Here is a 14,811-nt window from a genome sequence, read left to right on the forward strand (position 1 = left end):
ATAAATCAAACTCTGTAGCACAAAGAACTTCCAAAGAAAAATAAATGAATAATATCAGTTTATCCAATCTCCTCAGCAATGTTTTTTATCAGGAAAGGTAGGTCAGTACATATTTATTAACACCTTAGGAGTACTTTGAGGGAAGAAGGCTTTTATTGCTACATAGTCATCAATTTTCCTGGCAAAGAATGGTTAGACAGATGAGTTTAGAGAGAAAGTATCATTAGGACTCATAGTGTAGTGCTGTGGTCTAATGCACTGGACTGCAAGGTTGGTTTGCAACTACAAGGTCAGCGGTTCAAGCCCATACAGGGTCGCTATGGGTCAGAACCAACTCAACAGAACTTAACAATAACAACAAATCTTTAGGCCAAGAATAAAAAAATCTTGGATCTTGGTTAGGTTCTGTCATATGACTTTTTGAGTTTAATTTTTCTTCATCTATAACTTGAAAAGAATATTCTAGATGATTTCTCAAGTTCCTTTAAATTCAGAGACCTGGGGACTCCTGGGCCCAGGGACAGTGACATGGCCACAGAGGACTACAGCAGAGAGTGAAGCGTCCAGCTGATATGAAGTGAGGGGAGATGCACAAGAACACCCATACTTGCAGATAGTGCCTACTTGACCTGGCTTCAATGGCTGGATGAACAGAACTCTACTAGAGGAAGAAAGAAGAGGAAAAAAAGAGTAACCCGCTACAATTTGAGGAACTTGACCGACACCTATGGATGCAGTAGCTCAAAAGAGGGAAAAATCTTTACAGTGAGAATCACTGCCACCCCCTCAATACACAGGGTTGACAGGGATGGGCAACTTGGACATTGGCTACCCAAAATGGGGGGGCGGGGGGAGGCTACAAAGGCAAGAAGTGACTGGCTTACAAGCTTTCAAGAGGGAGCCTAGTTTCAGAGGGTGCGGGGGAAGGTAGAATCTTCACTGAGTGATTTCCAACCTGTCTAGATGAGATTGGTGAAAGGAGATGGGGATAAGACTCTTATGGTTCAATAGTGAATAATTGCTATCAGGACTGACTGTGACACTTGCAAATATAAAGGTAGATGTTTTGTAACCAAAGGAGGGGAATGGTTGATTTTGCAGTCCATGAGTGGAGGACCCTGGGACCATCAAGGGAGAAGAGTGGAGTGTGGAATCCTATCCAAAGAAGCAGTGACTCCAGAGATGGAAGCAGAAACATGGAGATAGGAGTGGCTGGGGACTATGGACTCAGGGAGGGAGAAGGGCTATGTGCTGGAGGCCTGGGGGCAGGCTTGCGGGGTGTACCCTTTGGTTGTTTGATGATGCATGGAGGGGAATGTAATCATTGCAATGAAACGAAATCTGATAGGATGAATGTAAAGCTGATGTTTTCAACTCATGATAAAAACTTGAAAAAAAAAATTCTAATGCCTATCTATAAGAAGAGCTCTGCTAAGGTTATTTTCCACTTCTCTTTGGAAACCAAGTATCATAAAACAGCATATTTTGAACTATAAATTTTAATAAACATGTTGAATTTGCAAAGTTACTCATATGACTAAGGCAAATATTTTCTACTCCTAGCCTGGCATAAATCATTTCTATCCCTGAGGACAGTATTTGTGTTATGTGCTTTTAAGTCCCTTGTTGGCTCTAACACTTTGAACTTGGCTACTTCCCAAATGAAAGGCTGGTGATCTGAATCCACCCAGTAGCACCACACAGGAGGAGTCTGGTGATCTATCTGAAGAAACCCTAGGGTCGGGGTGGGGAATGAACAGCCCACAGGCCATATTGTTGTTGTTGTTAAGTGCCGTCGTATCAGTTCCGACCCATAGCGACCCTGTACAGGGTTTCCGAGGCTGTAGATCTTTACGGGAGCAGAAAGCCTCATCTTTCTCCCACAGCTGGTAGTTTCGAACTGCTAACCCTAAGGTTTTCAGCCCAATTCGTAACCACTACGCTGCCAGAGCCCACAGAATCATTTGGTCTGACCCTGCCAAGGCATCCACAGTTCCAGCCATCACATTAAGAGTGAGTTAATCACATGTTTGACCAAATATAGCAAGCTAGTTTTTACGTTGTTAATTTTGTATGGCCCGCAAATGCTGTTACAAATTTTGGCAGAAAAAAGGTTCCCCACCTCTAGCCCTAGGGAGTGCAGATCTACTCTGCTACACTAGAATCAATTTTATGTCTAATTTTATTTTTTAAAAATTACTAGATGACCACAACATTAAATTTGATTATCAAATCTATGAGGCAATTTAAAAAAAAAGAAGAAGAAGAAGAAAGAAAAAATCCAAATCTCATCTTTCCGTTTAAGCTTATTAAGCATCCGAAGTTCCTCCAGACCCCTGCAGGAACATTTGTTTTGTATTTGTCAGTACTGACTCAACTGCTAAAGCTCTGCTTTTACCTTTCACTTTGTAGAGTAAAAATATTTATAAACTTAATCAATCAAAAAGAGAAATGGAGAGTGAAAGGGAAAACCATTGAAGTAGCAGCTGAGCTGATAGAAACAGCTGTAAAAACTACTGTAAAGAAAAGCCTTTCAAAATGTTCAGAATAAATATTGCCATCTGAGATACAGTAAAGGATTTTCTTCCTTTTTCTTTTCTTTTTAAATAGCAGCACTGGTTTTCCCTTTCACAATCTATTTATCTATTTTTTGGTTTGGAGCACTGGAAAAATGAGTGCTGGGAGGTCAGTTTAATTTTGCAGTGATTTTAGAAATCTGACCAATCATATCAAATTGTATGGCTTTTTTGTGTGTGTTTTTGTCTGTGTTCAAAAACCACAGATATGGAATAACAAAGGATTGTGCAGGTCAGCACGGAGGCACATTGAAAGAACTGTACAAAGAGGTTTGCACAGATCTTTATGCACAGCATATAGCTCCAGCCAGTGCTACTAAATCTTTTTTTTTTTTTAAATAACAAACTATTCCCAACTGTTTCCGACATAGGAAAAATAAACTTAGAATCAAGATCATGAGATATCTTGTTGTCAAAAAGCGAAAGTTAAGAGTAAAGCCAAATCTACTGAGCCAATAGTGACAGCTTCTACTGGTCCAAATTCGTAAAGGGGAATTCTGGAGGTTCTCCTGAAATGGAAAGAGAAGAATAGAAAAAGTATTACAGTAAAACACTTTGGTAAGTTAACAAAAGCTACATCTAAAATTTTCTTGGAAACACAGTTCTATTTTCACCAATGTGAAAAGACTTTATCTGACAGAAACACTGCCCAGCTAAATAAGTTTTCTTTTAAAATAAGTATGTTAGTTGGAAAAGTCTTCCGGCCTGTCATCTATTTTTTAAAACAAGAAGTACATTTTTCTCTGAAGGATTTTGACTTGAGGGGAAAAAAAGACAAGAAACAGAACCAATATTGTTCCTGATCAAATATGTAAATGTGTAATATCTACAAACTGCCTTATAGGTTGATTTTCACACAAACCCCACTTTTAATCACAGCTTTTAACAATTACTTTCTTTGGTATTTTCTCCCTCATTGTTGTTTGGACAGTAATATGGTAAAATTGGCACCGAAGCAGAGGAAAATAAAAGATTTATGAAAACAAAACAAGTTATGTAGATGAATTTAATTTACAGACACAATTTGTGTTCTACGTTTTTCACGATCCCAGAATGAAACTTTTTTTGTTAACTTGATTTGTTCGACTATATGTCAACATGGCAAGATAATCATCCCTCAGTGTATTCTCATTAAACTATAGGGAATTTCTGTTAAGAGAGTCAGGTTAACCAGCAACTAGGTACCAACTCTATTAGGTTCAGTATGTCAAACTATAAAGCGAAGCAATCTAGATATCAATTATTTAAGGATAAACCTGATACTCCTTTTTCTTTCTATTTAAATATTTACTATTTAAGACTATCAAAATTGTTGGTGATCTTGTTTACACTAGAGCACAGTAAGATAATGATTCTATCATGTTTGTAGCTATCTGACTCCAAAACATTTATAGAGAAAACCTTAGTCATTTATCTAAATGTTTATGGTTCTATAATGCCATACAGATGAATTTTTAAAAATCAGAATTGTTTTTATATTCTTTAGATGGATATTTCTGTATTGAAATTTTCCACCATGTCCCAATTTAGACTTTATCATCATGATAATGTACTACACAAAATACTGTCATATACAAAATAATAAATGAGTGATGAGCTATGAATACAAGAAATAATTCTTCCAAACACAAAAATGACAGCAATCAAAATTTAAGAAAACATAGGGAGTATAGCTTTATGAAGTACTTTGTGGCTTTTCAAAGGGTTTAGTTTGTCAATAAACAATAGATATTTGAACTTTTCTAAATGATTTCAATGGAGTCCTCTTGTGGCTCTGTTGGGTGAGTACTGGACTGCTAACCTCAAGGTACATGGTTCAAACCCACCAGCCCACTCCTTGGAAACCCTGTACAGGAAAACCTTGTGGGTGGTTCTCAAAAAAGTTTTAAGAGTTACTGTTAGTCACAAACAATTGATTCCAACTCATAGTGACCCTACAGAAGAGAGTAGAAATGTCCCATAGGGTTTCCAAGGTTATAAATCTTTATGAAAGCAGACTGCCACACTTCTCTCACTGATTGGCTATGGGTTCAAACCATGGCCTGCAGGTTAGCACTCAAGCACTTTAACCACTGCTCTATCAGGACAAGAACCCAAATCTCATCACTGAAAGTACATAGGGGGCTCCAAAAAGCTGTGAAAATTTTCCATTATCTTTCACTACCATTTTTCACAAGCTTTTTGAAGCCACCTCATGTAGTTTCATGTTACTCTTTATTACTTGTTGCTGTTGTTAAGTACTGTTGAGTTGTTTCCAGCTCATAGTGACTCTGTAGAGGGTTCCCAAGGAGTGGGTGGTGAGTTTGAACTGCTGACCTTGTAATTCAAACTGACCTAGTGGTCTAATGCTTATCCTACAGCACCACACCGGGACTCCCTTTATTGCTTAGATTTTAGTAAAGATGTATCTAAATTTTCCAACCTGTCTCAGCAGTGCCACAGGGAATTAAGGTTGGGGTTTTGTTGCTAAACTTGGATAGAGAGCAGAGGAGAAATAGTGGCCCCTCCTCTGGCTAGCTCAGGTGTGACACGGTGATTAAAAGGGTTGCCCAGAGAAGGGAAACCTGAAAGAACTGTTAGCTGTCACGGAGGGGACTTCAAAAAGTTTGTGGAAAGATGGAATTAAAAGCTAATGGAATTTTCCCACAAACTTTCTGAAGGTCCCTCATACAACTGCTTCTTGCTATACGGAGGTTTGGCCTTGCACTGTTATTTTGGAGATCTGGGCTATTTTCTAAAGAAAATCTGGCATCCTCATTGTACTTTATTGCTTTTAACCCACTGCTCCAAATCAGAACTAAGTGTGAGGAATTCCCAGTAGGGATGAGAACGGTACCTAAATGGTTTCCGTGCATTTATCTAATGTCCTCTTAGGTACCAGCACCAGTTGTGGTCATGTCAGTGGCAATTTATGGTGACCCTATATGTGTCAGAGTAGAACCGTGCTCCACAGGGTTTCCCATGGCTCCTTTTTTGCAGAAGTAGATCACCAAGCTTTTCTTCTGAATGCACTTGGACATCTAACCTTTTGATTAGCAACGGAGCAAATTAACCAATTATACCATGTAGGGACTAGCTCGTATAGGTTGGATGACAATATATAGACTGTGTCTTCCAAACTAGGATACTTTAGAGACTGAAAGATGGTATTCATAAAACAGGACAGTATGGTCACCCAACTCACAGGGAGTACAGAACACATGCTGCTCTGAATGGTAGCGTTTTTCTCCCCTGCCCCAAGGGTCTCTGCTGTTTTATAAATGATTGCACTGAGCAGATACCTAAGCTCTGGATAAATGGTTACTAATGGTATCGAATAGCTTCTCTGTAGCTATAGAAAGGGCGAGAAACAGAAGCAACAGATTCCCAAATATTAATTAAATTTGGTTTTAAGAGGATTTTTATGCTGAGAGATGAAGACTAATGCCCCTAATTCTTTTTATTCACTGTATCCTTTAAATTAATTCAGTTTATAAAAGTTACTTTAAAAATTAATTCCATTTCTAGCCAAACAATTATTTAGTAATTAAGAGTTCAAGTAAAAGAGGAGGAAGGACTCCCAAGTATTGAGGGCAGTGGGAAACCATTGGTACTCAAGTATTTGCTAAAGCCAAGCCTTGTAAACAAAATTAATATTATTCTACTTTTGAATATTTTTTAGAACCATACATGAAGCAGACAAAAATATTTTCTGAAGAATAAACACCATAAACAAAATTGTTTCTCTATAATTTAATATAGATAATTGAACAAAATACATTCTCCTATTCCAGTTATAAGGAGCTCTTGTAGCATAGTGGGTTACAAGTTGGACTGCTAACCACAAGTTCAGCAGTTCAAATCTTCTAGTCATTCCAAGGGAGAAAGATGAGGCTTTCTGCTCCCATAAAGACTTAGAGCTTTGGAAACCCTAAACAGGGTCACTATGAGTTGGAACTGACTCCACAACACATAACTACCACAACCACTCCATTTTATTAACTGCTTTTCATTTGAAAGTATTACTTTGATTACTTATTTGCAAATAAAATATTAAAATGTATAAATTAAATCTGTGTATTATAGTCTCTGGAAGTACCAAACTTTACACTTACCTTGTCTTCATACATCCTTTTGGCTTCTCTTAATTCAGAACGTAGCTGAGAAACTGTAGATTCCAGTTCACTGAGCTGACGCATATACATTGAATTTTGATTTCTTGCTTGTTCTCTAAGAAGGGTTTAGGGAGGGGATAAAAGGAAATAGCAAACTAAGAACAAGTGTGATATCTAAGGGTATTCTAGTTTGTAGATACTATCACTAGTTATTTTACATGGCATTATCAGACCAAAGGAATCCTGGCATAATGCTGTAGGATAAGCACTGAACTGCTAACCACCACAAGATTAGGAGTTCGAATCCACCAGCTGATCATTGGAAACCCTACACAAGGTCAGTCAGAACCGGCTAGACAGCACTTAACAACAATTACACCAACAGATTTATATTTTCTAAAATCGTTTTTCAACATCTTAGGCTCAAAAAAATCTTGTTAATTGTTAAAACTAGGTGACGGGTATATGGGAGTTCATCAGATTATTTTCAATTTTCTTGACTTCTAGTAAAATGGAGGACTAGCCAGACGTACTACAACAAAGATATGAGAAATCAAATAAGACAGACAGATGAAAATCCTGGAACCGCGAACTTCAAAAGAAAGTGGATTGAGTGTTTGCTGGGAGAAGCTGAGCAGGGATGGCGAGAGAGGGAGTCTCACAAGTAAACAGCGGCCCAGACATAACACAACCATCTTGAACCTTTGTGAGCAGCTTTGGTAACAGAAGGTGTCCAGGAAGAACACAGTCACATGGTGACACTCGGTGATTGAGAAGCTCCATTTTCCTGTCCTCTTCTCTCTTTTCAGTATTTATCCTCTTTTCTTTCCTGATCCCTGCCTGTTTATGAATTCTTTTTTTATTTTTTATTTTCATTGTTAGTTGCTTGCTTATTTATTCTATTTTACTTCCTGGTGTGTGTGCAGTGAGGGTGAGGAGGGGTTTCTCTGCTTTCCCACCCACAGCAGACAGCAACTATGTCCATACAGTCATGTTCTCTGCAGCTCCACCCTCTCACAACTATAACAGCTGATCAGTGATAAGACAGACAGTGGTCCAGCCCACCCTAAACTGATGTTCACAAATGGTGAACAGAGAATAATGCACACATTGCATTCTCTAACTACACCCACAGGAGACAGCTGGTGAGAACCTAAGAATGTTTTCAACATATAACCATCAATTAAAGATCACGCAAAAAATGAAAATTAAAAATTCCTTGACTCAACTGAGAACGGAAACACAACGTAAAACCTTTGGGTCCCAGTAAAAGCAGGATTCAGAGGCAATTTATAGCAATAAATGCAAACATCCAAAAAGAGGAAAGAACCAAAATCAACACCATATCCACACATTTCCAAGAATTAGAAAAAGAGCAGCAAACTAAGAAGAAAAGAACTAATAATGGTTAGAGCAGAAATAAATAAAATACAAAAACAGCAGAAAGAATCAACAAGACAAGAAGTTAGTTCTTTGAAAAGGATTAATAAAATCGAGAAACCATTGGAAATGCTAACAAAAAAAGAGGAAGATATGACTAACATGAATCAGAAATGATATGGGTGGCATTATGACAGAACCAACAGAAATAAAAAGGGTCATAACAGAATACTGGGAAGAATTGTACTCCAACAAATTTGAAAACCTAGAAAGAAATGGACAAAATTTAGAAACACATGACCTACAAAAACTGACACAGGCTGAAGTAGAGAACTTGAACAGACCTATAACAAAAGAGAAGAAATTAATCAAGTTACTAAAAAAACAACAACAACCTCCCAACTAAAACAATTACAGGAACTGATGACTTTACTGGTGAATTATACCAAACATTCAGACAAGAGCTGACACTAATTCTCTTTAAACTATTCATAACAAAGTATGGAAAATTCCCAAATTCATTTTATGAAGCAAGCATAACTCTGACACCAAAACCAGTATCTCTCAGGAACACAGATGCAAAAAATTTCAACAAAATCCTAGCAAACAGAATCCAACAATATATCAAATATATATGTATAGATCATGACCAAGTGGCATTTATATAAGGTATATGGGGATGGCTAAATAGTAGAAAAACAATCAACACAATCCACCACATAAATAAAAGGGGGGCAGGGAATAACATGATAATGTGACAAAATCCAACACTCATTTCTGATAAAACTCAACAAAATATGAATAGAAGGAAAATTCCTCAACATAATTTAGGGCATATATACAAAACCAACAGCCACCATTGCTCTCAACAAAGAGAAACTGAAGTCATTGGTCTTGTGAACAGGAAACAGACAAGGATGCCATTTATCACCACTTCCATTCAATATTGTGCTAGAAGTCTTAGCCAGAGATTAGAAGGCAAAAACAACAAATTAAAGGCATCAAAATTGGCAAAAAAGAAGTAAAATTCTCACTATTTGCAGATGATATGATCCTATACTTTGAAAATCCCAAAGACTCCTCAAGAAAATTATTGAAACTCATCAATAGATTCAGCAAAGTACAAGATGAACATACAAAAATCAGTTTGATTCCTTTACACTAATAAGGATAGCTGTGAAAAGGAAATCAAGCTAAAAATACCATTTACAGTAGTCACCCAAAAGATAAAATGCTTGGGAATAAATCTATCCAGAGAAACAAAAGACCTATGCAAAGAAAACTGCAAAACACTACTACAAGAAACCAAAAAAAGACCTGCAGAAATATAGGGAAATATCCTACTTGAGGTTAGGAAGACTTAACATTATAAAAATGTTTACATTACCCAAAGCAATGTATAGATATAATGTTATTCCAATCCAGATTCCAACATCATTCTTTACAGAGATGGAAAAACTAATCACTAACTTTTTATAGAAAGGAAAGCAACCCCAGATTAGCAAAGCGTTATTTAAAAAGAAGAACCAAGACAAGGCCTCTCTTTTCCAGACCTCAAAATCCACTACACAGCCACAGTGGTTAAAACAGCCTGATACTGGTACAATGAAAGATCAATGGAACAGAATTGAGCACCCAGAAGCAAATCCATCCACTAAGGTCAGTTGATCCTCAGCAAAGGGCCAAAATGCATTATATGGAGAAGAGACAGTGTCTTCAACAAATGGTGCTGACAAATTGAAAACCCATTTGCAGAAAAATGAAACAAGACCAATATCTCACACCATATGCAAAAATGAACTCGGTGTGGATTAAAAACCTAAATGTAAAGCCTAGAACTATACAGCTCATCAATGAAAAAACAAGAACAAAGTCACTAATACCTAGGATATTGATCTTTATGCATTCCATTTCACTTTTGACTATTTTCAATTTTCATGGATTCATACTTTATACATTCCATGTTCCTATTATTAATAGACGCTTACATATGTTTCTTTTCATTTTGAGTTATGCCTTATGAAGGTCCTGAAGGCTTTACTCCATTTGAGTCATCACGGTCAACTCTACTTTAGTAGAGGAGGCAGCTCTTTCCCAGTTGTATTTTGAGTGCCTTCCAACCTGAGTGGCTCATTTTCTGGGACTGTATCTGAAAATATTCTGGTACTCTTCATCATATTTAAATATTCTGGTGATATCTGATAGCATTCCACTGCTATTCATAAGGTTGTCAGTGACTAAATATTTGGAAGTAGTTGACCTCTCCTTATCCTGGTCTGTCTTCATCTGGAAGTTCAGCTGAAACCTGTCCACCATGGGTGACCCTGCTGGTATTTAAAATACTGGTGGGACTGCTTCCAGCATCACAGCAGCCCACAAGTCACCATAGTACAACAAACTGACAGATGAGTGGTGGCATTAGCCATTAGAGAGACGCAAATAAAATAATCTGTGAAATATCATATAAGCCCAGCATTAATAGCAAAGTTCTCCAAACTAGAAAACAACAAATACTGACTATGATGTGGAGAGACTGGGACCCTCTTACATGCTTGTGGAACTGTAAAACGGTGCAACTACTGTGAAAAATGGCAAGGCGCTTTCTTAAATCATTGGCAATAGAAATCCAATAAGACCCAACAATCCCTCTACTTGGTATATATCATCAAGAAACAAGAGTTGTGATAGAACTAGAAATATGCACACCCATGTTCATTGCAGCGCTATTCACAATAGCAAAAAGATCCCTAAATGCCCATCAACAGAACGGTACATATATACAATGGAGTATTACGCAATTTTCAAGAATCTGCAAAGCACCTGCAAAACATGGATGAACCAGAGTGAAATTAGTCAATTACAAAAGGACTAATATTGCATGAGACCATGCTGTAAAACTTTAGACTAGATTCTCTTGCTAAATTAAACATTCTATGATGGTTACAGGGTAGGTTGGAGGTGGGAGGGAGGGAGACAAAGGGAAGACAGGTATATAAAGTGGACTGCAATCATTAAAAGGACACGAAATGTATCTGGTTGAATGTGGGATTGATGATCTATTCTATAAACCTTTACTCAATTCACAATAGTTTTTAAAAAGATAATTTTCACTTTTCTTTCATTTATTATTAAAAATATCCATGTAAAAAGATTGAAGATATCAACTCAAATAATATTTATATGCATGTATTGTTGTTGATGTTAAGTGCCACTGAGTTGGTTCTGACTCATAGCGACCCTGTATAGGGTTTCCAAGGAGCAGCTGGTGAGCTTGAACTGTCCACCTTGTGGTTCAAACCAACTTTGCAGTCCAGCACATTAATCCACAGTTCCATAGCAGAACTTCATATGCATGTATATATCCATTTTATTTATATACATTTATGTACATGTGTATATATGCATGCAGTATAGTGGATTACTTCATATGGCTCTTCTACCCATAGTCCTTGTAACTCCCACCAAACAACTTTTTCTTAAGGGGTCTGGGTAAGAAATAGTGTGAGAAGATTCTAATAGAATGATGATTCAGTTCTGACTATAAAAACTTGTAACTTTTACAATTGTAATGGTAAAAATGTGGATTTAAATGAGCCACCTCAGAAGCTATCAAAGAAGAGCCAGGATTGGAGCATGTCCTCTGGACCCTGAGAAACCTGAGTATTGAACCTCAACTCTGGGACAGAAAGCTGTGACACTGGAAGAATGGCAGAGGAGCAGCAGCAGCAGAGCCAGAGTGGAGGGCTTCCCAGTCCAAGGAGCAAGTAAAGCTGGGTGGCTCAAGTCTTGTTTGCAGAGTGGGGTGCCTCCAGGCACTTAACTGGGGAGCTAGGTTTGCTGACCCAAGGAACTAGAGCTGAATGCCTTCAGGCTGAGGTTTATGGTGGAGTGGTGTGTCCAGCAGCCCTGAAAGAGATTTGTAACATTGCTGGAGTAAGGTGGAGGCCAGGCTGTGAGGGTGAGGGCCAGAGAAAGGCCTGCCTGTGGACATGGCTAGGTAGAAGATGTCTGGAATGGCATCACTGTGCTCTGAACATTTCTGACCCTGAACAGTAACCTGCTAACTTCCCTGATAAACCTCATGACTGTGAATGAGGTATCTATGAGTTCTTTTTGGCCACTGTAACCAATTCTTGAACTCACCTGTATAGAGTACTATGGGATGAACGGCTGGTGCCACATTATTTCCAACGTGCGTGTCTGTACATATATATAGACATTGTGTACACTTTATCACAGTTGAAATATGAACAATACTTGAAATGTCAGTCCCAAGAGACCTAAATACTTGCAACAAGACTTCTGACATAATGTTCCTTTTAAAAAAAGGATTCATTTTAAGCTTTTTTTTTTATTTAAAGTTTTTATTGTGAGTTGAGTGATAGTTTACATGGGAGAGTATCAGTTTTGCACTCATCATTTCATTGCAATGATTACAACCCCCTCCATGCATATCATTCAACAATATGTGCTTCTATTCCCTGTTTGTTTTGGAGGTACACAAAAACGCTCAGAAGTATATGATAATTTAAACAACCAAAGGGCACATTCTGCAAGCCTGCCTCCTGACCACCAGCACACAGCCTTTCACTTTCCATGAGTCTAGAGTCTTCAGCTGCTCCCTCTCTCCATGTCCCCATCTCTGCCTCCATCTCTGCTGTTGCTGCTTCTCTGGATAAGGTCCACATTCTGCTCATGCTCTTCTCCCTTGATGGTCCTAGGGTCCTCTGTTCCTGGACTGTAAGATTAATTACTCCCCCCCAGCCCCCTTTTTTTTAAAACAAAACTTCTGCCTTTGTGACACTGGCAATTAGTCATGGTAACAATTACTCACTTTTGAATCATAAGAATCTGATCCCCATCTCCTTTCATCACACCCATCTAGACAACATGAATACTATTCAATGAGGGTTCTACCTTCTCCCACACACTCATTTTATTTTTAACTTTTTACTGAGTTTGGGTAAAAGTTTACAAAGGAAATTAATTTTCCATTCAACAACTTAACACAAATTATATTCTGTAACATTGGTTGCAAGCTCATCAATGTAGCAGAATTTTCCCCACTTTGGCCTCCCAGGGGTACCCGTTTCCATTTGTCCTTCTTTCCTGCCCCATCCAGCCTTCTGAACCTCACATTTAAATGAATGCTGCCTTTTTGATCTCATATGGTTGACTGCACTGAGAAATACATTTCTCCATGGTGTTATTACTTAAATTATTGGCCTACCGCTTGGCTGAAAGCTGGTCCAAGAGGGTGGGTTCAGTTCCAAGCTTAAAAGGTGCCTAAGGGCTATAGTCTCAGGATTTCCACCAGTCTCTTATCACAATGGTAAGCCTAATCCTTTTTATAATTTTGAATTTTGTTCTATAATCTTTTTCTCTGTATCTGCCCAGGACAGAGATCCCTTCTGTAGAGTGGTTGGTAGTGGTAACCAGGAATGACCTTGTTATTCTGATCTCAGGGTAGTGGAGGAGGCTCTGGTTTGAGTGATCCATTAGTCATTTGGACGACTGTTTCCTTGAGTATTTTATTTTCTTCACTTCTCAAGATAATATTCTTCATATGTTAATATCTATACATTTGAATCCTAGAAAAATTGTACTTTCTAATGGAAAGTAAAATCATTAACCATTTTTAAAAGAAGCTAGATTTGAAAATTAATTAAAATATTTCTAAACTGACAATAAAAAAGGCTATCTAGTTCATACCAACAGGATACATACTGGATGATTTCCAGCTGACTTTGGATACTATTGGCTTGGCTTCGAGCACTGCTAGCTTTCTCAGTAAGTCCTGTTATTTCAATGTCATGTTCATTCATTAACTGCTCAATCCTATTAAAAAAAAAAAAAAAAGTGACTGTCATTTGATACAGAAAATTTGACCAATGATAAATTATTCCAAAACATTTTCAAATTTCATATTTTACTTTTTGGCTGTGAATATGGTACCATTTTAAGAAAAGCATTTAAGACAGAGTCCTTTATCCAAAGGCCATGTTCGTTTTGGAATTCATATTTTTTTTGATTTACAATGGTAATAAATTGCAAGTACCATATTATATTAAATGGACTGATATTTGCCATTTTGAATTGCAGAACCATATGGTTTACTATGCCAGAAACAATAAACTGAAGAGGAATAGTATCACATTCATAGGCAAAAAGGCATTTTAGGATCTATCTTGAAGTACAGTGCCATTTGTGATAGGATAATATTCATACACCTACAAAGAAAGCTAGTTAATACTACTATTATTCAAATGTAAACACCAGCCACTGGAGCCAGAGATGATGAAATTGAAGAATTCCACCAACTTCTTCCGTCTAAAATCGATCAAACATGCAATCGAGATGCATTAATAATTACTGGCAATAGGAAACAAAGTTGAAAACAGAGAAAATCAGTAGTTTGAAAATATGGCCTTGGTGATAGAAAGATGCTGGAGAGCCCATGAAAGAATTCTGCAATACCAAATACTTATGCATTGCAAATGCCTTTTTTCAATAAAATAAAAGGTGACATTTGGATCTCACCAGGTGGAATATAAAGGAATAAAAGGGACTTCATCTATGGGAAGAGACAATGGAGAAACTCACTATGATCAGCCAAAACAAGGCCAGGGGCAGGCTGTGGAACAGGCCATTAACTGCTCATATGTAAGCTCAAGCTGGAATCCTGGTGTGGTGCTATGGGTTAATGTGCCAGACTGCAAAGCCATTTGAACTGCAAGGTCGGCAGTTCACGCTCACCAGCT

The 14,811-nt window shown here is 37.7% G+C and overlaps 1 protein-coding gene across 1 annotated transcript in view; it reads right to left on the minus strand.

Annotated features, from left to right (window-relative positions):
* CCDC158 (coiled-coil domain containing 158) overlaps positions 1-14,811 on the minus strand; it is a 116,570-nt gene that overhangs the window by 92,653 nt on the left and 9,106 nt on the right. Inside the window, exons 7-8 of the mRNA XM_006871582.1 lie at positions 13,778-13,888; positions 6,671-6,785 (exon numbers count right to left, since the gene is read on the minus strand). Coding sequence (XP_006871644.1) covers positions 6,671-6,785; positions 13,778-13,888 — 226 coding nt within the window. The remainder of the gene's footprint in view (positions 1-6,670; positions 6,786-13,777; positions 13,889-14,811) is intronic.

The sequence above is a fragment of the Chrysochloris asiatica genome, unplaced genomic scaffold (genome assembly GCF_000296735.1).
Source record: "Chrysochloris asiatica unplaced genomic scaffold, ChrAsi1.0 scaffold00169, whole genome shotgun sequence".
In the NCBI taxonomy this organism is placed as follows: Eukaryota; Metazoa; Chordata; class Mammalia; order Afrosoricida; family Chrysochloridae; genus Chrysochloris; species Chrysochloris asiatica.